We start from the raw sequence: 27,164 nt of genomic DNA, 5'->3' as shown, positions 1-27,164 counted from the left end.
TTAACTTCTCCATTAAATAGTTGGGTCGGTGTCTCAAGGGTCCAGGCTATTTGGCGTTGATTTAACTTTTTAAGTAAGAGAGAATAATCGAGTGTTTTGCACGTGAAAGGAGTCGGACCCCCGTTTCCCACGCGTGTTTCCCTCCCGCGTGCGCCCCATTGTCCCCGCGCGCAGGCAGAAAGAAAACATTTGAAGTTTCTTTTTAGTCCAACAAAAGAGCCACATGTCATTGAAGTCACTGAGTGTGTGTGTGTGTGTGTGTGTGAGAGAGAGAGAGAGAGAGGGAGAGAGAGAGAGAGAGAGAGAGAGAGAGAGAGAGAGAGAGAGAGAGAGAGAGAGAGAGAGAGAGAGTTAATGAGTTAAATCAGTCAATCATCTTAAGTGAATAACTTATTTTATTCAGTTAAATTGCTTAGCTAATTCTGAGTTTCTGTCTTTCATTTTTTTAAATAGGCTAATAAAACATGATACGAGATTGATTTAATATAAAATGATATATATAGGCCTATAGCCTATATGTGTATATATATATATATATATATATATATATATATATATATATATATATATATATATATATATATAGCCTAAGTTACGGTTTTTAAAGTAGTCTAATAATTTTCAGTAGAATTAGTCATCTTAAAGTCCACTCTGGAACGCTCAGAAAGCAAAAGTGTACATCTTCGACCAATCAGCTCTCGATTACGGAATCCTGTGGACCAATCAAAACGCGCTGTTCGAGTAATAGACAAGGAGGTCTCTGCAAACTCATGAATGTCTCAGTAGTTTGAGAACTCGCGCTCATCCCAAACGTCTGCTAATAACAATAACGCGGCGATTATAATTCTCCTCACATAATGAGAACAACCAAAGGACCACAAACGTGGAGAGGCTGCATCTGATTGATAACTTTTCATTCCATCCTCTACTTTCTATTTTCCTTGAGGGATACAAAAAGATCACTGGAGCTTATTTTTTTGTTTTTGTTTTTTTTTTATCGTGGAATATTTACATGCATTTTTAAGTCCTGGTGGTTTTCCTGAAGTGCACTTTTAGTCAACAATGAACGGCTTGGCAGGGACCGTTCCCAGGATGATGCGTCCATCTCTCTCTCAAAACTATCCCCGCACTGGCTTCCCTATGGAGGGTAAATTACATTATTAAAAATAATGCACATTCATATATGTTAATTTAATAGTAGAAATTTGAGGTCAAATGTAAACTATTTTTGGATTTGGGGTTGCATAAGTGCTGAAAACGGTGATGTTATTTTTCAAAATGTTGTGAATTTAGTAAACGTTTGTTAACATAGGCTACATAGCTACACATATTTTGTTACAATATTAAAATTAAATTATGTAATTATAAAAAATTATATGAAATACAAATGCCTAAATGTTATTCAGTGGTTCTTTGGATGAGCAAATAACCCTTCTTATTTAGAAACAATAGCTGATGTTAGACATTAGGTTCTTCAGACAATGTGTTGATTTCTGTTTCTATAAAACACAGAAAAATTCGGTAACACTTTATTTTAGTGTCCTTGTTACATGTTACTATAGTAATAACTACAAATTATGCATAATTGCATGCAACTATTCCTAAACACATACTGTGTAACAAAGACACCTTAAAATAAAGTGGTTCACTTTATTTTAAGGAGTCTTTGTTACACCGTAATTATACATTTAATTAGAGTAATATTATGTAGGCTAACTATTATGAGGGTTATTAACTATATGTAACATATGTAACATTGACACTGTAAAATAAAGTGTTACCAAATAAAATGTAACCAAAAGTTGTACAGTAGCCTATAATGTAAAGTTATGGCTATGAATATGTTTAATTAGAATAATTATTTTTATTTGTTTTCATCATTAACAACAGATTTGTTTCCATTTAACACTTTCGCATATTTACTGACATTTATATTTTGTTTTATTTAACTCAATTACAATTCAATTCAAAATAGCATGGAAAAAACATGCTATTTTGATTGTAACCAATTTGCAACACTTTATTTTACAGTGGTCTTGTTACACGTTACATGTAGTTAATGTAGCTACCTATACATTATGAATAATTACATGCAACTAACCCTAAAGCAAACCCTATAGTAAGTAGGGTACATGTAATTCATTATTAGGCCCTATGTGTATTATTACACAGTAGCCTACTTAAATGCATAATTACACTGTAACACGGACACCTTAAAATAAAGTGTAACCGCTAAAATGTCAGGGAATTAAATGCACATGCATCGAGCCAATATAAGCTCTTCCTTATAAGCACACTTCAGAATAGGGATAATAGGCTAAACAGCATGAATTATTTTTTCTATCATGTTTGTGCATAGCTACTTCAGTTCGATGACCGTCTCTTACATAATTTTTGCTTCGATGCAGTTTCAACTCCGATGGGTCAGGGTCGAGTCAACCAGCTCGGAGGAGTTTTCATCAACGGCCGGCCTCTACCGAACCACATTCGGCATAAGATAGTGGAGATGGCCCATCACGGGATCCGACCGTGCATGATATCCCGCCAGCTCAGAGTCTCTCACGGATGCGTCTCCAAAATCCTGTGCCGGTATCAGGAGACTGGATCCATCCGGCCTGGAGCAATCGGCGGGAGTAAAGCCAAGGTGAGGCCCTGTGCCCGGTTGCATAAAGCACCTTAAGTGAAATTTTCCCTTAAGTTCGCCCTTATGTTTCCCTTAAACCTAAGGGTGTTGCAGAAAAATACCCTTAAGTGTTACTTAACTGTTTTTTTAAGTGAAACGTCATAAACACTTAGAATTTCCCTTAAATGCTTTTTTTCACTTAAATAATCCCTTAAAAAGCGTTAAGTGTTGCATAAAACCCCTTAACGGTAATTTCCCTAAGTATAACTTAAGGTTTGGAAATCGTAACCTTAAGAGTAACGCGGACAAAAAATAAGACGACATGGCTGAATTTATGGAACCAGCTGAAGATAATTATGTGCCAAGAAGAATTTTTAGGGATAGGGAGAACCCTATTGTTGCATGAATACCGTTTTGATCGACGCGCAATATTTGACATCACTAACAAACTAGACGGCGACCTTGACCGTGTCACACATCGCAACCACTCTTCACCTGCGTGTTACAACTGCTTATAGCACTGCGTTTTTTTGCAACTGGGAGTTTTCAGACGATAGTGGGAGATGTTTTCCACGTTCATAAATCGTCTGTCAGCAGAGTGGTTCACCGGGTTGCGGGGGCTATTTCCCGCTTGTGTTAGTGTTTTGCGTATCTATGGCAACAACAGACTTTTATAACGTGAATCCAGGATCGCTGTCGTGAAACACTTAAATGTTTCCCTTACCTAAGAGAATCGTTTAAGAGATTATATGCAACACCCTTAAGTTATTCTCTTAGGTAAGGGGAAATCGCCCCTTAAGTGTCATACTTAAGGGAAAAACTTAAGGTGCTTTATGCAACCGGGCACTGAAGTGCGGATTCATCTATTGCAGCTGGCGCGCAGGAATTTTGTGAGCAAACTCAAAGTAACTGGTCGACCGACAGCGCTGACATTATGACATAACGAGAGTCTTTGAACTGAATCAGGCACATTGTTGACTGTTTTTTATTTTTATATTATTTTTAACAGACATCTCCAGATGTGGAGAAGCGCGTTGAGGAATATAAACGGGAAAACCCCGGAATATTCAGTTGGGAAATTCGGGATAAACTGCTCAAAGAGGGAATTTGTGACCGGGACAACGTACCATCAGGTATGGGATAAACATAGGAAAGTGTGCGAATTATTTATGTTACTTGCTGACATTTACGTGATTAAAAAAAGATTTAGGCCTATATTTCATCAGGTTAGCCGTCCACAACTATCTCAAAAGACGTAGGGCTTAAACAAAAAAGTTTATTTCTAAAACTTCTTTAATCCATAATAAAAAATGGAGAAATAAACAATAACAATATTTATGTTTTGTCAATGTTCGCTCGAACACGATATCTGTTCGCGAGCGTTTAATTCCTGAAGTTGCTGAACTGTTTCCAACAGTTTAGTATAACCACAAATCTTTCATTACTCACACTGGTTAATTTGTTGTCTAACTTTTGTGGTTACTGAAACGTTTGTGAACGTTGTTAAAATGTTTATTTCTATGTAAAAAACAAAACAAAACATAATAAGAGCACTTACACATTCTGTTCAACTTTTTTATTAAATGCTTGAAGAAAAAAAAAAAAAACATTAACAACAATTATCATCATTGTCATAACATACATTCTGTTTAACTCTTGTACAGTGAGTTCATTAAGCCGCATCATGAGAGGCAGATATGGCGGGAGAGGTGACGACGAGGAGGATGAGGACGAAGAGGACATCGAAAAGCGTGAGCAAGAAGAAATCGCCCGCAGGAGCGGACACAGTATCGAGGGGATTCTAGCAGACAGATGTGAGTGGATCCTACACACTTTTTATAGTCAACTTAAAAGGGTTAGTTCACCCAAAAATTATTTTTCGGAATACAAATGAAGATCTTTTTGATGAGATTTGAGAAATTTTTGTCCCACCATTGACAACTGACACTTCAAAAAGTTAATAAAGAGATTGCACACGAGAATGAACCTCATTGGTTCTTGTAGAAGCTCGAACTTGTGTGTAACACGAGAATGAACCTCATTGGTTCTTGCTGAAGCTCAAACGTGTGTAACACGAGAATGATCCTCATTGGCTCTTGCTGAAGCTCAAACGTGATGCGTAACACAAGAATGATCCTCATTGGCTCTTGCTGAAGCTCAAACGTGACGCGTAACACAAGAATGATCCTCATTGGCTCTTGTTGAAGCTCAAACGTGTGTAACACAAGAATGATCCTCATTGGCTCTTGTTGAAGCTCAAACATGTGTAACACAAGAATGATCCTCATTGGCTCTTGTTGAAGCTCAAACGTGTGTAACACAAGAATGATCCTCATTGGCTCTTGTTGAAGCTCAAATGTGTGTAACACAAGAATGATCCTCATTGGTTCTTGCTGAAGCTCAAATGTGTGTAACACAAGAATGATCCTCATTGGTTCTTGCTGAAGCTCAAATGTGTGTAACACAAGAATGACCCTCATTGGCTCTTGTTGAAGCTCAAACGTGTGTAACACAAGAATGATCCTCATTGGTTCTTGCTGAAGCTCAAATGTGTGTAACACAAGAATGATCCTCATTGGTTCTTGCTGAAGCTCAAATGTGTGTAACACAAGAATGACCCTCATTGGCTCTTGCTGAAGCTCAAACGTGATGCGTAACAGAAGAATGATCCTCATTGGCTCTTGCTGAAGCTCAAACGTGATGCGTAACAGAAGAATGATCCTCATTGGCTCTTGCTGAAGCTCAAACGTGATGCGTAACACAAGAATGATCCTCATTGGCTCTTGCTGAAGCTCAAACGTGATGCGTAACACAAGAATGATCCTCATTGGCTCTTGCTGAAGCTCAAACGTGTGTAACACAAGAATGATCCTCATTGGCTCTTGTTGAAGCTCAAACGTGTGTAACACAAGAATGATCCTCATTGGTTCTTGCTGAAGCTCAAACGTGTGTAACACAAGAATGATCCTCATTGGTTCTTACTGAAGCTCAAACGTGTGTAACACGAGAATGAACCTCATTGGTTCTTGCTGAAGCTCAAACGTGTGTAACACGAGAATGAACCTCATTGGTTCTTGCTGAAGCTCAAACGTGATGCGTGACACGAGAATGAACCTCATTGGTTCCTGCTGAAGCTCAAATGTGTGTAACACGAGAATGAACCTCATTGGTTCTTGCTGAAGCTCAAATGTGTGTAACACGAGAATGAACCTCATTGGTTCTTGCTGAAGCTCAAATGTGTGTAACACGAGAATGAATCTCATTGGTTCTTGCTGAAGCTCAAATGTGTGTAACACGAGAATGAATCTCATTGGTTCTTGCAGAAGCTCAAACGTGATGCGTAACACGAGAATGAACCTCATTGGTTCTTGTTGAAGCTCAAACGTGATGCGTAACACGAGAATGATCCTCATTGGTTTTCGCACGTCAAGCAAGCATGCTTGAGTTTCCGTTTACTAATGTGTGAGTTGATGAATGTTTCAATTTACATACAGACAGTTTCCAGACAGAACTCTGGCATGATTGTAACTAATCTGAAGTTGTTGGAAAGATGTGCCTCTAACAAATTTAAAAATAATGATATTTATTATATTTAGAAAATAGCTTGAACAATTTAGGGCCTATAATGGTGATTACAACTCCATCACTTGGTATTGGTCAGCCTTTACAAAAGACAGAAATTACACTATCAGTCTACAGGTTTTTTTTCTAAATGTGCCTGAAAATGATTTAAAAGGTGTACATCAAAGGGGTCAAAAACTGGCTTTTTAAAAATATATTGTTGTCTGAGGTCAACTTATGACGTTCGCTTGGTTTTTACATTTAAAAACATCAAAATGAATAAGTAATTGGCTATTTTCTACCCTGGTTTTGAGCCTATCTCCTGAAACGCTCGGTTTTTATGGGCGTGCCGCATTGAAGACTTGGAGGTAAACGCCCACTGTCATAATTGGGTAACAGTTTTGCATATTATAATGAGTTTTAAGTAATGCACGAGTCAGTGGGCGGGGCTAAACAGGCGGTGTTGAAGTAGGCGTTGATCTTCTTCTGCGGAGGCGGTGTTTGAAACCCTTTGACGTCATAGATCCCCACTTTGAAAAACCCGTCGTTCGCTGTGCCTGGTGTCTGTCAATAAAAGCTTTTATTGGACTTACAAGGAAGTTTTCAGTTCTAAAACTTACAGGATATTCTTATAGTATGATGACCTCTTATATGTCAAAACATTTTTATTTCTCAGTTCATCACCCCTTTAATATAATATTATTATTTTATAATAAATAATATTATTTTATTATTTATCATTTAAAAAATAATAATCTTGCTTACGTGTACTGTGCTAGACTAACTGGGACTGGTCACGGCACTTGCATATTGTTGCACTATTTTTAGTTTGATTGCTTCTATTGCTCTCCTTTCTAAGTCGCTTTGGATAAAAGTGTCTGCTAGTGCTAAATGATTAAAAAGTAAATGTACATGTAAATAAAATAGTGCCTTTCTCAGCAAAACATTTTTATTTTAATTGACAGACACAACAAGTGTCTATGTGGAATGTGTTAATAATATAAAGTGTTAATAGCACCCCATGAGAGAATGTCCACAATGTATAGAGCTGGATTCTATACAATTTAATTCCTTGAACAATGCATAATTATCATATTTCCATTTGTGTTGTTTCATAGTATTGATGACTTTACTATCATTCTAAAATGTGGAAATATTCATAATAAAAATTGAGTAGTTCAAACATTCGATTGGTAGTGTATATAAAAAGCAGACATTTACAGAACAGAAATGTGTATTCATTTGTAATATTTCTTCTAATTCATTCATTTCTTTTTATTAAAATGAGTTAGATTAAGTAATAATATTATTACTTGCCACAAATATTATGGCATCAGGCATGAAGAGAGTGGGAGACAAAAACCGCAGAACAAGTTAAACATTGGAAATCTGGAAAGATGATGTTTATTGTGGCTGCAATGATAGATTCATTCTGCGAGTTCGGCATTTCACTTAAAATAATACAAAATTAAATGTATATACTAAAAATTATATTTGGGAGAAGAAAAGAAAATAATTTACTCCCCCTTACGTCCTTCCAAACTTCTGACTTTTGTCTTCTGTGGATCTCTGAATGAGAAATGATTAAAACAGACTTATAAAAATATGACAACACATGAATTGTTAAAAGGACAGCTGTACCATTTAATGTGCAAAGAGGCCTAAAAAATAGAGTAAAAGAGTCTATTTTTGCCTTCTGGCTGAAGCCAACAGCTGGAGTGACTGATGTTTTGCTGTTCTATAATGATATTTAATGAGCTAACAGTCTATCCCTGCGTGACTAATTAAGGTGAACGTTATTTGACTGCCACCAATGCCCTGCTAACACCACTTCAGCTCCCTAAATAATACTGATCGGGATGCAGTGTCACACTTAATGGCGACGGGAGTTTATTAAAGGCTATTTCGGTCAATAGGGACCAGTGTTCTCCTCGGCTGTTCCTTCATGGCCCCGAGCGTCAGTCACAATGGGGGCGAGCCTCTCGTCATGCGCGCCTCCACAAAGCCCGTCCGTCACGCTCGGCCCGTCTCGCGATCCGAGAAAGACGAGTTGCCCGAGCCGATTAAAGCAGGCTCTTTATTTGAACTTCACTTTCATCTGGCCAATGAGTCAAACTCGCCTCGCTCTTTTTCTCCTCCGTCCTCCCCATGCCCCGTTCTACCTCTCTTGGCCTGCGGCGCATTTTCGGTTAATATCTGTGGGCCGTTGTCTGTCCGCTCCATTCCCACCATCGCCCCTCCTTCTCTGGGAGACACAGACAGGCAAGTTGAGTTCAGTCTTTACACCCTTCTTTTGAACAGGCAGCAGCTTGATTCCTGAACCCTTTCCCTCATACTGTCTCCATATTTCATCTTAAAGACTCAAAGATGTTGGCGTGTGTGCGGGGAGTGAAATCTCACTGTTTGCCATCCTCCAAAAATCCCCTCATCCCAGCTTACAAATGACCCTTTTAAGTTAAAACGTTATTGAATATCTGAATGAAAAAGTTCCATTCTTTTTTGAATGTTTGAAAAATTTATCATCTTGGTTGTGTGAACATTAACAGTTACATTTTATAATTTTGCAAACATTCTGGGAATGTTACTTTTGATTGTTCTCTGGACCATCTAGTAACGTTTACAAAGCGTGCAACTAAAATGAAGCTCCATGAATGATTTTTGAGAGCATAATTAAAGACCAGATAGCTTTGATAAACATCCTATTAACTTTACTGGAAGAATGTTTGTTTAGAACTTTAAGAGAACCGGTAACACTTTATTTGACAGTGTCCTTGTTACATATGTGACATTTACCATAGTAATAACAGTAAATTATGCATAATTACATGCAACTAACCCTTAATCAAACCCTAATCCTACACAGTAAAAAAGGTTTTGGTTTAACTTAAAAAAGTAAGTTACCTTGTTGCCTTAAAAGTTTGAGTTCGTTGTACAGTAATTAAAAATTTGAGTTAATTCAATGAAGAAGAATGGTTTAATAAACAGAAACTCAAAATAGTATGTTATCTTCACACATTAGTTATCGAAGTTGATATGACAAAAGATAAAAAGTTGTGATAACAAATCATAAAAAAAGTAAGTACATGTTGTTAATTAATATCACTCTGTACTTAAATATATTATTACGCTGCAACAGTGACACCTTAAAATAAAGTGTAACCAGAGAACCTTGCCAGAACATTAGCCAAAGTTCCCTGTTAGCTGGGATAAAGTATTGTATTGTATTGGAGTAGATGCATTTAAATATGGCCAGAATAGAAAATGCAACTTTAAAAAGTGTCAAATGATTGACACTCGCACATATGCACACGTCGCCAAACATATGCACATGCAAACACATGCATGGATGCACACACACGTACACATGCATTCACAAACAGTGCCAACTGGCCCAGTGCGGGATGGTTTGTGTGGCACCATGGAGTGTGCAGTCAGCGGCTCGTAATTTACTCTGAAAGCCGAAGCAAACACAAGCACATGCACACAAGCATAAATATGCACCACCAGGAAGACCTAAAAAAGGAAACTTCGTCAAGACCGCATTGGCAAGACAAAGCCTGGACTGAAAACAGCATTGAAAAGTGACGTTCATTAAGGCCTGATGGTGTTTAAGTACTTGAGAAGTGGTTGCTAGGCGGTTGCTATGATGTTCTGTGTGGTCCACAGATACTTTACCTGCATAAAAACAGTGTACTCACATATAGCAATATATACTTAGCAAATCTCGGCTGCATGATTGTTTAGATCATTGCAAAAAATGTGAACTGTATTATTGGATATATAAGTATCTCCAACTTTATCCGCATGCATAAACATACAGGCCTATATACGATAGAGAAAATCTCAACTTGATTGCTTGTGTCTTTGCAAAATGTTAAATATATAGCTGTAATATGCTAAATTTGGCATGAAGATATTACGATATTATAAATATTACCATCATGATTTCCTGTAAAGCTGCTTTGAAATAATGGGCCAGATTTACTAACAGCTTGCACCAGCGCAAACCTTCTTTTGCCGTTAAAAAACTACCGTCAGGATTTACTAAAGACACGCAGTGAAAAATTTGCGCTTAAACGGCGCGGGCAGGGTTATTATTTGCATTTGTAGGAGTTTCCCTTTCAAATTTATGGGAGGAGAGTATTTAAATCAATCATGCAAGGTGATTTACTAAGGTTTGCGCTCATAGATATCATATAAAGGCTAGATGTCTCGTCCGCGCTACTGGCCAATGGAGGTCGACGTCTGCACACGGCGGCCATCTTGCCACAGTCAGCTCGCTCACTCGTAACATTGTGTTTTAATGGTGCATATACTTTTTAAATAACCATAACTTGCTCAATTTTCTACCGATTTTCAAACGATTTGGTTTGTTATGAACTTCAGAAATGTAGTTATGACACTTATGAATAATTAGAATATTATATATTTTTCAACATGTTCAAGCATCCAGAATTTTAGCCACGTTAATAACGTTTGTAAGAAACCAAACCGTTTGTAAATCTGTCAAGATTTCAGCGAGATAAGAGGATTTGTGTTCGTGCAGATCACTCACCTTACTTCAGGTACCATAGAGCTCGCCAGAAAGCTTCCCTGTGACAAGATGGCCGCCGGTGATGCCGTTCGAGACTCCGGCTTAAGACATCTAGCCTTATATGGATATCTATGTTTGCGCTAGTCAATTTACTGGTATTAGCGCCATTATATGGCACCCAAAATAGCATGTCTTAAAGCAGACGCTAATTTGCGCTGCTCTTGGTAGATTGTGTTCGTCATTATGGAAATGATATGCATATGTATTCTTTAATTTGCGTGTCGTCAGTAGATCACGTGCAGAACTTTCCTCTCCCATCGGTGCTTTTATGGGATTGGGCTAACGCTAATTTGCCCTGTTTAGTAAATCTGGACCTACGTGTATTGTAAAATTTTCTTCAGTCTGATCAGATAGGAAACACATATGCAAGTCTGAACATACCGAAGCTTGTAATCTCTAGGAGGAGTTACATGTGAAAAATTGTTTGTGGGTTTGGAATTGTGAAATTTTGGAGTACAAAGTCCAATTTTTATCTTATATGAAATATTAAAGCATACATTGTTTCCTTTTCTGATAAAAAGAGAGACAGACAGTGAAAGGATTACAGTGGGATGGACAATGCGGGGAAACCCCCCAAACCAAACTGTCTCCATTGTGTCCAGTGTGCAGTGTCAGGGTCAGCAGACTTAGGAATCCGTGTCTGCTTGTGTTCAGGCCCTGAAGGCAAAATTACAGTGTGTGTGTGTGTGAGTTATAACACAGACAGCACGAAAACAACAGAGTTCAGGACGGCTGCTATTTATTGGATAGTTGATAACTGAACCTATTATCAAATATTAATCAACTCACCCAATCACAAAGTGCAGTTTCCTGCTCAATTTGCTAAGAACAACTTTTTTTATGTAGTGAATTCTTATAGGAAACAGTCAGCAAACACTTGTCTGAATATGTGTTTTCAATTGGTAAACAGAGCAGTTTGAGGTCACTGGCGTTTGACCTCCAGGGAGCAAAGGTCACACTGGTGTATGTTTAGAAAGACAGGTGACTACTTCCTGTTGTAACTCATATTCCCTTCAGCATAAAACACTGACTACGTTTGCAATAGCATATAATCTTACAGTCTGTTCATAGTATGCACATTTAATGAATTGCCACAATATACACACCGCATGGAATACTATATCCTACAATGCAATGCACTCCATCTCCAGTGTGAAGTAATATATTAACAGCAGTCTTTTTCTTGAGATCGGACGGACATACACTGCCATTCAAAAGTTTGGAGTTGCTTACATTTTTTATGTTTTTGAAAAAAAAAAAAAAAATCTCATGTTCCCCAAGGCTGCATTTATTTTATCAAAAATACAGTAAAAACAGTACAATTGTGAAATATTATTACAATTTAAAATAACTGTTTTCTATTTGAATATATTTAAAAATGCAATTTATTCCTGTGATCAAAGCTGAATTTTCAGCATCATTACTCCAGTCTTCAGTGTCACATGATCCTTCAGAAATCAGTTGATTTGCTGCTCAAGAAACATTTATTATTATTATCAATGTTGAAAACATGTGCTGCTTCATATTCACTTTTTGATCAATTTAATGCAACCTTTCTGAATAGCCATCCTTGCTTTTGAACCGCAGTCAATGCATTTCTACACACACTTGCTGCAAAATAATCATCTGTAATTGACAACTTGTTGCCGGTCGCCAAATTAAACGTGCTATGTGATGAGGCCGTGCCACTGTTTGAAATGTTTATAGTTGCATACACACTAGCTTCTTTTACATAAGTCACACAACCAGAAAAGCAGAGAAAAAGAGGCTAAAGAGACGAAGAGCACATTTGGCTCCGAGCTGAAACGTGTGGTTGTTTGAGGGCAGCTGCGAGGGTCACAGTTGCTCTTTAGCAAGTCAAGTCCTCCCTCTGTTTCTCTCTGTTCCTAAACGCTGGGGGGCAGATGGGCCCACGAGCTGTCACTCATCCTTTCTGTCTCCGGCATCTGTTAGTTCTCTATGTACTGCTTAATGTAGTCGGGCACTCACTCAGCCAGCCTCGGCCGCTGAAATGAACCCGCCTCGCTCTCCCCTCTTCGAGACGCTGCATTTGTTCCCAAGCTTTCTTTTGTCCCCCTCTTTGTCTTTCTTTTTGGGCTGTTTTTGATGGCGAGGGGGCATGTCATTGGCTCAATTAGCCCTCTTCATTACCTGCCCCCAAGAGAATCAGAAGAACACACACCAAAACACAAACTCAGAGCGCTACACACACACATATGGGTTTGTCTTGGACCTCTGCCGCTTGCCTCAGACCAAAGCTAAGCGTAACACTGCAAAAAAAGGATTTTATTCCTCAGTACTTTTGTCTCGTTTCCCATGCCAAAAATCAAAACGTTCTTAAATCAAGATACATTTACTTTAGAAGGAGAATTACTTAATATTAAGTCTTCTTTTTATAAAAGTTTCAGCTAACACTTTAATTAGAGCCCTTATGTATAATGCATTATAAAGGTATTCATAATGTACAATATAATGCATTATATCTTTTCATAAATAATTATAACCAAAGTTAAAATGCATTATAATATTTGCAGATTCTGAAATTGGTTGTTTATCATGTGTTTTAATATATGATACTTTTGTAAAGGTGTGTTCAATGATTAGATAAGTATTATAACTGTAGTTACAGTTATTCATTAGACTATACAATGCATTATAAGGTGCATTACAAGGCATAATTAATGCATTAAAAATACTTTTATAATGTATTATGCATAAAGGCTTTAAGAAAAGTGTTACCAAAGTTTCATAAGAAACTGTGGTAAGAAGTGAAAGTGCCTATGCGTTCGCCGTCCCACGGTATTATGTGGATTTTGTGTGCATGAACACACGAGGTATATGTGCTCGGGTGATGTTTCGCCTTCAAATATTGAATTTAAGCGACGAGCGCCCAGAGCTGAAAAGAAACTTTGGAGATGCTTTTAGTGACCGCACCGTTTACATAGTGGAGGGCTAAAATATCTAAGCAAGACCTTAAAACACACTACACGCTAACTTTAAATGCCAAAGACCTGAACACACACACACACACACATACAAACACACACACACTGTGTATTTACAGAAGGCAGAATATCTCTAGATTGTCCAGTGGTTCCATTTCCATTTCGTTTGGGTTTTTGGTTGTGTGTGTTTAGAAGCCTGCGGTCTGTTTTCTTCTGCCCGAATTAAACCTGTGTACTGTTTGCTCTTTCCTTCTGTTTATTCACTTGCATTGATTCCCGTTCACTCAGCAAAAATATAAAAATGCAAGTGCTCACTTATTTGCAACCTGATGATCAAATGTCAAAAATGAACATTTTGACATAATTTCAAAAAAGTGCTCCTAAAATGACAAAATGCACCATACAAGTATCATAAAAACAGTTCATGCAACTTTTGCACTATATCACAAGTCATACAATAGATTTGTGTGAGAAAATGATACAAATTTAAGTCGTTGCATTTTCCCAATTTGCCACATTGCAATCACTTTACGTTTGATATAGATAATGTCGAGAGCATATTTAAAATAGACATATGAAAAAATAAGATTAAAAACAGCACAGAAAAACAGCCTGTTTGATCACCACCTAGTGCTATATATACATATATACATACATATATATATATATATATATATATATATATATATATATATATATATATATATATATATATATATATATATATATATATATATATAAAACATAATATTATGGTATATATGTAATTTGTAAAGTCACTGAATGACCCAAAATACATTAGGTTACACCCCAAAATTTAATTTAAGCGTTAGATCGAAATATCTCCACTTAAATCACCATCTACTGGAATTTTATGGAAAACAGAATCTTGTATATTTCACACATAAAATAAAATAAAATAAATCAAACAAAAAGAAAAAGAAAAGAAAAATTCCCTTCAAAGTTATTTAAATCAACTGCTCTCAAAATAGTTTTAGCATGTTGATGAATATGCCAATTATAATGTGTTTATTGTCGGACTAGATCTGCAATGCTCCTGCTGCTGGTGATTATTGCTGCAGTGTGGACGTGCTACTGCTAATAGATACACAGAAACACTGCTGTGAGCATGTAAGATGTGCTGCTGCTTCATAAATAGATGCACATAAATGCATAGGTAGCAGACCTAGGTGGAGCTGGGGGAGGTGGAGGGTTTCAGAGGAACTCTCAGTGCACTGCAGGACTACAGCAAACAATGAACCAGACTATTTAAATGCTGAGCAAGCAATCTCATCAAGGCCAATCAGCTTGTGCCATGTGGGAATGATGTGATTGCCTGCAGATTGCCTGTAAAGGACCAATCAGTCTTCATGCCTGAACTCGATATTCATGCGAGTGCACAGAACTAGAAAACCCGATCTACGACTCATTATTCAGCTCTCATTCCTTGAATGGATGGATCAGAATCAGATTTGAATGGATTTCAGATCTTTGAATTATCTGTGTCCGCATCCAGATCCGAAGTTTCAGGTGCTTCTTGTGAAGAGGTTTTTGAAGAGATTTAGCACTTGAACTACTCTGGCCCAGCTTTTCCCCTTTTTGCCCCACACACACCCACCTTTGGCCTTCTGTATGCCCCTTCCACCCCCTCCAGGGCAGGTGACGGCCTCCACTGAGAGCCCTGGCCGTCGTGACGGATTCCACAGATGGAGCGTGCAAATCAATCCAACAAAGACTGAGGGGAAGAGAGAGAGAGAGAGAGAGAGAGAGAGAGAGAGAGAGAGAGAGAGAGAGAGAGAGAGAGAGAGAGAGAGATGCACTAATAGCTCAATGTCTGAAGATTATAAATTAAATAAATATGAATCTCCTTTAATTCCAGCCCCATGAATATATAGTTACCAGCTTCTCCTTTTGGCATGTGTTGTTGTGAAGTCATTCCAGGCTGATGAACAGTTTTCCACAAAGTTCAGCGTTCCCTAAGCCAAATCCCTGTGAAATTGTAGGAATTTCCCATAGTTCTCGACGAGTCCTCAAAGGTACAATGGCTGATTTCTGTTTAAAACAAGAAAAACATTTCAACTTTAACCCTTTTTTACGAAGACACGTATCAGGTTTGATTTATTAATTGTTTTCTTTTATAGGGTTTTCTTCAATTTTCCATTTAATATTATGATCATCCAGCGCATTGCTTCTTTTTTTTCTCTTCTGTATTTCTCTTTCATCCTGTTTAAAAAGAAAAAAACATCACATGTGCGTTTTATATTCCCTCCTGCAGCTCTCTTTAATTGTGTTTTATTGACTGTTGCATTTTGGTTTTTCAGTTACTGGGGCAAAATGATAGATAAAAAATAGACAAGGAGTTACTGTGACACACAAATAAGCCTGTTTTTGAAGTCTTTCAAGAAAAGATGTGAAGAAGCTCATAAAATTGTCCCTCATAAAAGCGCTACAGCATTAAAAATGGGAAAAAGCTGCTTAAACATGTTTGTTTTGTAGTTCTGCTAGTTGAGGAATGTCTTTTGTGCCTCTGCTTGTTTGTATTTGTATATTTTGTAGGTCGACCACTTTATATGATTGTATAAGCGGCGATTTACCATAAACCTCTGTTGTTTCCAAAATAGTAAAAAAAAAACCTATCCAATTCAAATATTTATGTTTAATTTGTTTTTATTACACATTAGACATTTGTAGAAAAGTATAGAATTTAGGGGTATGGGGGTGAGTTAGGATAGTTTAGGGGGGTGAGTGTAACTGCTGTAGGCAAATGTCAGCTGTTAAGTGACAGGATGCCAGTGGGCGGGGCCTATGGTGCGATGATGTGTAACTATTTGTTACATTTGGTGCCGTGACCCAGATGGGAGTGAGGTTTAGGGTGTGAGTGTAACTGTCATAGGCAAATGTCAGCCGTTAAGTGACAGAATGGCAGTGGGCGGGGCCTATGGTGTGATGATGTGTAACTATTCGTTACATTTGGTGCCGTGACCCGGATGGGAGTGAGGTTTAGCGGGGTGAGTGTAACTGTCGTAGGCAAATGTTAGCCGTTAAGTGACAGAATGCCAGTGGGTGGGGCCTATGGTGCGATGATGTGTAACTATTCGTTACATTTGGTGCCGTGACCCGGATGGGAGTGAGGTTTAGGGTGTGAGTGTAACTGTTGTAGGCAAATGTTAGCCGTTAAGTGACAGAATGGCAGTGGGCGGGGCCTATGGTGCGATGATGTGTAACTATTCATTTCATTTGGTGCCGTGACCCGGATGGGAGTGAGGTTTAGCGGGGTGAGTGTAACTGTCGTAGGCAAATGTCAGCCGTTAAGTGACAGAATGCCAGTGGGTGGGGCCTATGGTGCGATGATGTGTAACTATTCGTTACATTTGGTGCCGTGACCCGGATGGGAGTGAGGTTTTCGGTTGTGAGTGTAACGGATGTAGGCCATTAAGACCTGTGCGTGTAAACCTCACTCCCCTGATCTCAAGAGGTGAGCTAGCGGCTGCGGTCTTGTTAGTGCACTCGCCTCCCATGCCGGTGACCCGGGTCCGAATCTCACTCGGAGTGGGTCGAATAGGACCGGTTATACTTTCAGGATGTTTTAATAATTCAAAGACCTTTTATATGTAAACAGAACAAGGCAAATTTCTCATGTCATGACCCCTTTAAATAAAATTCTAAATAATCTAATAACAAAATCTCTATTCTTTGCATGTGTTTCAGCGAGTCCGTCTGATGAAGGTTCAGAGGTGGAATCTGAGCCCGATCTGCCGCTGAAAAGGAAACAGCGGCGCAGTCGAACAACATTCACGGCCGAACAGCTGGAGGAGCTGGAGAGAGCTTTTGAACGCACACATTACCCTGATATCTACACCAGAGAAGAGCTCGCTCAGAGAGCTAAACTCTCAGAGGCACGAGTACAGGTACACATAAACCCATACACCTTAAAACGAATTGATAGAATAAAACAAAAACAAATGAACTGTTTCATGTTTGTCTTTTCTCAGGTGTGGTTCAGTAACAGACGAGCTCGTTGGAGGAAGCAAGCGGGAGCCAATCAGATCATGGCGTTCAATCACCTGATCCCTGGTGGGTTTTCACATCCGGCTATGTCCAGTCTCTCCCCGTACCAGCTGTCAGAGAGCCCGTACCCACCCGCTGGCCTTTCTCAAGGTAAACATTTTATATTAAATTCCAATTTGACCTACAATTTATTCTGATGTATTGTGTGACCATTATTGGTGACTGTATCTGTTCTCAGATTCGAGTACTGTACACAGACCTCAGCCGCTCCCGCCGCATCAGAGTTCAGGAGGGGCGGGGCCGGAGGGCGGGGCCTCATACTGTCTCTCGAGTCGCCATGGTTACGCAGGATATTCAGATACATTTGGACCTCATAACAGTCACGCTAACTCTTCCATCACACATCATAATGGACTGTCTTCTCAGGTAATAAAGCCACAGAACTACTTTCTAGTCATTTAAAAAAAAAAAATCCAGACCAGTTAGTATTTAGTAGGCTGCCAGTCTTTGACTGGTTTAACCAATGATCGAATAAGTAAAGTATCATTGGTCTGATGTTGATTACCACAGAAAATAAAGTCCCTGGACGTCCAGCAGCCAAGTGTGTAGCATCACAAATACACATTTAAAATAAAATCATATTCACACTGTTTAGAAGGTACAGTATGTCCATAACTCTATCAATATATATATATATATATTCAGTGAAAAATATAATGTTAAATAATATTCTCATTATTTAAATTAACATACTAATACATTATATAGTATTCATATAATTGTGTATGCTATAATATTTAATAATATACTTCATGAATAATAATATGAATAATAATCTATAATTAATAATATATTACATAATATTAAATATATATTTTATTCATATAATATAATAAATAAATTCATATTATTGTAATATATTAATTTGTAATATAATATTTACATATTTTTGTAATAACTTTTATAATATTTAATTTAATACTACTTATACATATTTCATGTATATAACTTTTTCTGTGGAAAAATGCTAAAGTTAGTTGTTAATTTTCGCAGTTCATGATTTAATTACTGTTACATGTGACAGTAATTAAATATATATGGTATATATAAACCAATGGAGATGGATGTAATTTACTTATTGCCGTTTTTAATGAAATACTTGTTTTATTAACATTTAATATTGAACTTCCAATCCTCCATAAGAGTGCATTAAAAATATGTAAAGCATTTTCACATGAAACTGACAAACAAAAGGACAGTTTGAACTCTTTACAGCTCAAATAACAAACGTTTTAACTGACAAATTAATCAAAACTATGAGCTGCAAACTGTCTAGAAACAAAATTTTCCTGTGGTAATTGGCAGCATGATAGATTAAACCCTAAACCACTGCATACAAAAGTGATAAATGTTATTATATTTTTGGTTAATCCCTTAAAACGTAAAAACATCCAGTTGAGAGTGCCTCAGTGAAGGTGTAGTATATCCCACCTGTTGACCCAGTGTCAGTTTAAAGCTCTTCTGGCTTCTGTACAAACTATTACACACTTCAAGGCGACGCGTTATGCAGATAAATTCCTCCATCGCGGGTCATCCACGGGCCATTTTTCATTCGGTTATCTTTAGCTTTATCACTGGACCGTGCAAAGCACACACACACACACACACACACACACACACGCACACACACACACACACACACACACACACACACACACACACACACACACGCACACACACACACACACACACACACACACACTCTTCAGTGTGATAGATAGGACGACTGACCCACACATGTTTCTCATTTGTAAAAGGAGCGCAGCAGTTCCTCCACGGGGGGTGTGTGTCAAGAACACTGACGGGCCGCTGTGAATTACAGGTTTGACGGGTGTGAATGTATTACAGTCTCACATTCTCGCTGTCATCATCTAGTGGTAATACTAATAATACGTAAAAAATATGGCTAAGATTCAAAGCATCCCAGTGTACTATTGAGATGGATGTCTCAATCTGTGCTGTCTTGCATATATTTTTTTGAAAGAAATTAATACTTTTATTCAGCAAGGTTGAATTAAATTGATCAAAAGTGACAGTAAAGACATTTAAAATGTTACAAAATATTTCTATTTCAAATAAATGCTGTTCTTTTGAACTTTCTATTCATCAAAGAATCCTGTCAAGTGTCAAAAATATGAAGCAGCACAACTGTTTTCAACTGATAATAATCAGGAATGTTTCTTGAGCACTAAATCATCATATTATACTGATTTCTGAAGGATCATGTGACGCTGAAGACTGGAGTAATGATGCTGAAAATTCAGCTTTGATCACTGGAATATATTATATTTTAAAATATATTACAATAGAAACCAGTTATTATAAATTGTATGCGGCTTTTTGATCTGTGCTATATGCATATGAAGGTGTATGTGTATATACTGTGTATACAACCACCAAATATTTTAAATATTACAAACCCATGTAATGTGTACTTTCTGGAGCTATAGTGAATTAAATAAAACTTAAATATTGAATGCTTAATTTAATTTGATTGGAAATATTACTTAAATGCAAAAACTGCTCTCATAGATATATATACATAGAACATCATCAGCGGCTGTTTTTATGGGCCGGCTATATGTAAGCCGTCCGCCATATTGGGAGGTGAACACCAGTCCGTGACTACATTAGAGCAAGTTATAATAAGTTATACACATGTATGAATATCTATATCTGCAATAGACTTTAGCAGGTGATTTTTACAACCATGGCTGCGCAATGTTTGTGGCATCTTGGAAAACTCATTGTGGCGTCTACATACACACTTCTATGGTCACACTGCCCAGATTACCACACCAGATTTTCTAGTTTAAATAGTATCCAGGAACAATGTAAATTTAATGTAAATCAAAAAAAAAATTATGTTGCCTGCTAAATTTTCCAAAACTCGCAGAGAAAATCTCCCAGAGCTTCGGAAACAGAAATCCACCCTGGATTCGGCACATGTCACTCTGGGAAAGGGTTTAAGCGAGACCATGTGCGTGACCGTGTGTCTGTGTGTGTGTTGTGCTGCGTTTACTGTGTCCACTGATGTAATAGGATCCTGTAGCCTGGGAGACATGCTTTTCTCTTTCTGTCTCCATGTAAAGGTGCTTATTTGGTGCAGCGACTGGAGTGTGTGTTTATTCTGGCCATAATTCTGGTGGTAGATTCAATAATGCTTCAGGAACTTTTATTCCCCAGAGCACACATGCAACATTCCTGAAATGCAGCACAGTGTTTTCTAGGTTAAATAATAGCACACACACACACACCAACACGCATGCATGCACGCACGCACGCACGCACGCACACACACACACACACACACACACACACACTGTACTGCCCTCTGGCTCCATTCTAGTCCTAGAATCAGGTTAAAAAATCCCCAAATTCAATTATTGTTTTTGCCTGATCAATTGCAGGTCACATAGATCTACCCATATCTGCAAATAAAGTGTGTGTGTGTGTGTGTGTGTGTGTGTGTGTGTGTGTGTGTGTTATTTTAAACAATACAGTCAACAGCGTCTTGAGTCCCTTATTATTGCATACCGGCACTTCTCAAAAACAGCTTTGACCGCCAACATTAAATTTTGTGCATATTGTACCAAAGACCTGTCCAGGACACTCATTAATATGAAATATTTTTTTGTATTGATCATTTAGAGGTGTTTTCCGTGTATTTTGAATTATGCATTGCATTGTGTTTTAGGGTTAAAGGAAATGTCTGATTATATCATGGCTAAAAATTACCTAATTTTTCTACAAATATACCATGTATGATGATGAGTGAAATGACAAAAATTGGCCTTCAGAATACTATGATTTTAAATGCACTAATCCCATCCTCACATACTACGTAGAACAGACAGTGTGTGATTCAAATGAAGTCAGAGTAAGAACTGATCTCTCTCTCTCTCTCTGTAGGTCATGGGACTAATAACCCCAGCTGGAGTCACACACCAGAGCCAGGCTGAGTTTTCTCTGGAGTCGTGTGTATCCGTCAGCAGCTCGTGCTCTCAGCGCGTCGAACCTCGGTCCACTCTACCTGTCCTCTCGAACCTGCCCAGTCCTCAGTCTTACGGGCCGGCCTCCTTCTACAGCACAGAGCACAGCGCCCCCTACCAGTACAGCCAGTATGGACAAAGTAAGGTCGTTATTATTACTGTCAGCCTGCTTTAAACTTCTTATTTGATAGTGGCTGCTAGTCTTTGCCATATGCTCTAATATCGGGTGTGTGTCCAATTCTAGTTTGCATCCTTTGCTGATCGTATACTTCCCTCTTTTCCATGCATGCACAATTTATTTCTCAATAAACAAACAAACAACAAAAGGCCCAAAATAAATGCAAATAATAAAGACTTTATTTAATTATTTTTCTTTTTCAAAATGTGACACCAGTACCAGCAATTATACACTATTCACGAGATATAAATGACAAATAATTTATATATAAATTATTCTTGAATAATATATATTATTATTCGGCATATACACACAGGTGAAACTCGAAAAATTAGAATATGGTGCAAAAGTACATTTTTTCAGTAATTCACCTTAAAAGGTGAAACTAATATATTATATAGACTCATTACATGCAAAGTGAGATATTTCAAGCCTTTATTTGTTATAATTTTGATGATTATGGCTTACAGCTTATGAAAACCTTTTCACAATATTCTAATTTTGAATTTGGGGTTTCATAAGCTGTACGTTTTTATATTAATAAAATGATATATATATATATATATGAACGATTATTATAAAATTATAAATTATTCATTATTATTGTAAAAACATTATTTTTTAGATATTCTCTGGCCTACATTAAAGACATTCAAATACTTTATTTTATATAGCTAAAATATATTTTTTCACATAATTATATATTATTCTTTTTATATATTATATTTATTTACTATAACATAAATATGTAACATCATTAAAATTATATATAAATATGTAGATAAAAATGAAATATATATGCTATATGAAATATGGATAATATGAATGTCTTTGAAATAGAGAATATCTAAAAGAATATGTTTTTATAATAATCGCTCATAGCAACAGCCTACATCACTAAGCAAAAAAAAAAAAAAATATATATATATATATATATATATATATACAGTATATGACATATATGTATATATATATATATATACACACAATATATGTATATATATTAAGGCTATCAATAAATTTAAATAAATTAAATAAATCACTTGATTACTTAAAGGGACACTAAGTATCTTTTTAGGTATTTTATTATCTAAAATCAATATTTTTATTCATAAATATGTCCTCAATGGTGTACAAATACCTCGGCCAATTATCTGACTTATCCTTATAAATGAAGAATTTATTATCTTTATAAACATGGGACGGGTAGGTCCACGGAGGCTTCCATGTAGTTCCGCCATCTTGCAAAACTATAATAGCAGAGAGGGACAAAAAGTACTAAGCCAACGCGTTTCCACAACGCTTTTTCGTTCAGAGCCAGCCGAAACCAGCAGAAACGCAGGTGCAGAGCAGTGAGAGGCGCTTGAAACTGCACCGGCAAGTTTAAAAGTCTGGATTGCATTGTTATTATGGACCATACATATGCCAAGCCACAGGAGAAGAAAACATCGTCGCCAAAAAAGTCAAAAATAGAACGTAAAATGCGTGGGATTTCCCCCTTTCTGGTCAATGTATCGCTGCCTCTGCTTAATTATTTTTATCCCCGGTGGGGATAAATGTATCCTCCCCTCAAAGTGATGATAGTGCTACTACATAATGGCGAGACGGATCACAAAACTTATCACAGATCCGTGGTTTGATTAAAGTCAATTTTATTTTAAAATAATTACTCACTCACTCTTGAGCGTCTGGCGCGAGTGATTTCAATGTAAAGACGCGTTTATGCGCATCTAGAGGTCCTGCGGCGCGGTGTTTAGCGCGGCGCGGTAGACGCGAGCCTCATTCTACTCCAGTTTGTGCGAATGAGGTGAATTGCTATCACAGATAATGGGCCCTATTTTGACGATCTGAAACGCAAGTGTCAAAGTGCAAAGCGCAAGTAACTTTGTGGGCGGATCCCGGCGCTGTTGCTATTTTCCCAGCGGGATAAATGACTCTTGCGCCCGACGCAAATCTAAAAGGGGTTGGTCTGAAGTGGCTTCATTATTCATAGGTGTGGTTTGGGCGTAACGTGAAATAAACCAATCAGAGCGTCCTCTCACATTCCCTTTAAGAGCTGGCGCGCTTGTTTCGTGGCGGATCGCTATTAACGGCGGATTTGCCGGCGCACGCCAGGAGCAATTCACAGCCGAGGAAACCGACGTTCTCGTCAGGGCCGTAAAACACAGAGAAGAGACATTGGGGATGATGGGAGAAACCCACCCAAATTAGCTTCGGTTATACGGCGTATAATTTGGGTAGTAAATGTGTAGCCTAATCTAGAATTTTTTTTTATTTTTTTTATCTAGATAGATCTTTTCCACATCTTCACGGACACAACAATGATTTCCCTCGTGTGTTAATATTTTTCCTTGTAATAATGTATGATTTGCAAAAATGAAAACTGCTGCATCTTTTTATATTAGAGAATCAAAGTAGATGCGCGTTACTATTATGGCCAAGCACGCGCCCTTAAAATACCATATCACTAACGCGCAACGCGCCACTGTCTTTAGACTGTTTTTTTCCTGGTCAATGGCGCAATTGCTTTCTAAAACTGGAAAATAGCACCATGGAAGTTTTGCGCCGGAACACGCCTTCTCTTTGCGCTGAACCGCCCCCGCGAGCGCAAGTTCATTTCCTAATTTACCGACGTGCGTCTGTGGAGGGAAAAGTCCGCTGTGCGCGGGTGCAAAATAGGAATGATACATGCGTCGGTGTTCAAAGTCAATTGCGCTGGGTGCAAGATAGGGCCCAATGTCTTTTCTATCATTTCACTGTAGCTCAGCATCGTGATGTAAAGTTAACGTTATTGCATGATCACAGTTCATATGTGTGGGGAAAGATAAGCTATTAGAGTAAAAATATTGCGTTAGGCTACTTCAGTTAATAAGAAAAAAGATTTTACCTGCAAAGGCAGTGATGAAGTTCATGTTCTCATGATTTATTTTTATGAATAACAATGTTTCAAAATACAATATTTCATGTTTTTCACAGTCAGTAATTCATACTGTAACATTCGTTTGTTTGTCATCATGTTGCAGTTTGTTTGAAATAACACACCTGTTCACCTGAAGGAAAACTCGACGAAGTGTTAATAGAAGACATCCTGTCAAAGCTTTTTGGTACATATCGCCTACCGTAGATGCAACGCGCATTTGAAAAAGCGAGGCGCTGGAGAGCAAAATTAGTTTGAATGCAAAATACAAATTCACCACTAGATGGGAGTAATTCCTACTTATTGTCCCTTTAAGTAAATCACTTAATCTGAAAATCACTCTCTAAATATGGCATAGTGATAATATAAAATTAAAATAAGTTATATTTCATTAGTCAAAATTAGCATGTGTATTTCCTGTTTACAGCTGCGAGACAGAAAAGGTTGCCACAGTAATCGATCATTACACTTTTGATAGTGATAGTGTCATCTGCACACTGACAGAATAACTCCAAAATGTGATTGTCACTCCCAATACTTGCAGTTTGTTCGTGACCTGAGATTTTGAACCTGAACATGTAATAAGAGGGAAAAAGGCTTCACGCTCACATCAGATGTTTGTATAATAGTTCTGTGTGATTTGCAGAGGTCTGATTCTGTAATATCTGGACTGGGTTTGCGTGTGTGTGAATGTCATGGTTGGATGCTAATCTCCCGTGGCAGTATCATGATGAGAAGCAGCTGCTCTTGTCTAACTCACTATCCCGGCTCACAGTCACTCGTGCAGTTACGCTCTGATGAAAAGGCCATCGCACAAATACAGCAGCTCTTTAATGAAGAGGAGGATCAGCGTTTGCCAGCATGATTACTGTGTCCAATCACGGCACATGCTTTCTTTTAGAGTCCAGCAGCTGGAATTACTCATGCAAAACAAATATTACTAAAGCTCTATATTACTCAAATAAATCATACAACTTTATTGATACATTTTCATCATGATCTTTACATTTAAAATCCTCTTTTTCTTGTCTTCTAGATTCCTTTCATTATCTGAGGCCTGAAATTGCCTGAACGACCCATGCAACTCAACTGTCCCAAAATCCTGCATTTTCAAAGCCGGAATTAGGATTTTACACAGATAGATGAGAAATAAAGACGGACTTGGCAATACAAATAAAACTGTCACGCCACTCACAGGATGGCACATGCAGCCACACACACACACACACAAACACACACACACACACACACACACACACACACACACACACACACACACACACACAGCCGGCAGATCAAAAGGGCTTTTTCTGTCTAAAACATTCCCTTGAACTCTTCTTCAAAAGTCCTTCAGAATTATCCACAATCTCAGAAAACACAACAAGACAAGTTGAATCAAATTGAAAAAGGAGACATTTGTGTATGGTTTTACTGCAAAACACGTTTAAGTGCAATATGAGAAATAGAAACGCACATTCACACGAGACATTCGCAGCCACTGAGGTCTTTGCAACCGGCGGCCGTCCAAATCAAGAGCGTGGAACGAGATCGGCCGTTCTTATGGTGCCAGACACATCGCTCTCTGCCCACGTTGTAAATAGAAGACAAATATTTTTGAGCCGACAATGAACTTTTTCCTAACACATTCCTTGACATTTGAATGATGTTTTTTAATGACAAGTGATTGGAAAAATGTACAGCATTTTGGAACTTACACTGAACAAAATTATAAACAACCAACACTCCACAATCAACAACCTGATCAACTCTATGTGAAGGATACGCATAGTATCCCCCCCCCCCCAATACAGTAAAACTGCACATTTTACAGTGGCCTTTTATTGTGGCCAGCCTAAGGCACACCTGTGCAATAATCCTGCTGTCTAATCAGCATCTTGATATGCCACACCTGTGAGGTGGAGGGATCATCTCGGCAAAGGAGAAGTGCTCACCAACACAGATTTAGACAGATTTGTGAACAATATTTGAGAGAAATAGGCCTTTTGTGTATGTAGAAAAAGTCTTAGATCTTTGAGTTCAGCTCATGAAAAATGGGGGCAAAAACAAAAGTGTTGCGTTTATAATTTTCTTCAGTATATTTGCTTAAAGTACACTATGCAACTTCTGAACTTCTATAGCGGTAAAAAAAAAAACTGCATGCATTTGGTAGAAGAACATTGTTTCGAATACTAAGTTCTGTCATGAAACTCTAGATGGCGACGGCTGATCGATCCTCAACTCAATCATTCTCTATAGGACACAGCTGATTGGTTCCTGCTGTATCAG

General features: G+C 37.8%; 1 protein-coding gene across 1 annotated transcript; it reads left to right on the top strand.

The window, feature by feature from the left end:
* Positions 1–741: 741 nt before the first annotated feature.
* Positions 742–26,027, top strand: LOC306996971 (paired box protein Pax-3-A-like). Its single transcript, XM_079609957.1, has 9 exons — positions 742–1,147; positions 2,409–2,644; positions 3,633–3,756; positions 4,288–4,437; positions 17,432–17,631; positions 17,716–17,881; positions 17,970–18,157; positions 21,704–21,923; positions 25,915–26,027. The coding sequence occupies exons 1-9, from the start codon at positions 1,063–1,065 to the stop codon at positions 25,947–25,949; spliced, it is 1,404 nt and encodes a 467-aa protein (XP_079466083.1). The 5' UTR covers positions 742–1,062; the 3' UTR covers positions 25,950–26,027.
* The last annotated feature ends 1,137 nt before the right edge of the window (positions 26,028–27,164 follow it).

This window comes from Phoxinus phoxinus (assembly GCF_949152265.1).
Source record: "Phoxinus phoxinus genome assembly, chromosome: 4".
Classification (NCBI taxonomy): Eukaryota; Metazoa; Chordata; class Actinopteri; order Cypriniformes; family Leuciscidae; genus Phoxinus; species Phoxinus phoxinus.
Note: the sequence above shows the minus strand (reverse complement) of the source record. Positions and strands in the feature narration are given on the sequence as shown.

What these genes read in the sequence shown, in the direction of transcription:
- LOC306996971 (XM_079609957.1), top strand. Translation starts at nt 1,063, where the DNA reads ATGAACGGCTTGGCAGGGACCGTTCCCAGGATGATGCGTCCATCTCTC. An exon ending in CCGGGACAACGTACCATCAG is followed by an intron (nt 3,757 to 4,287) that starts GTATGGGATAAA and finishes ACTCTTGTACAG; the next exon opens with TGAGTTCATTAAGCCGCATC. An exon ending in ATAATGGACTGTCTTCTCAG is followed by an intron (nt 18,158 to 21,703) that starts GTAATAAAGCCA and finishes CTCTCTCTGTAG; the next exon opens with GTCATGGGACTAATAACCCC.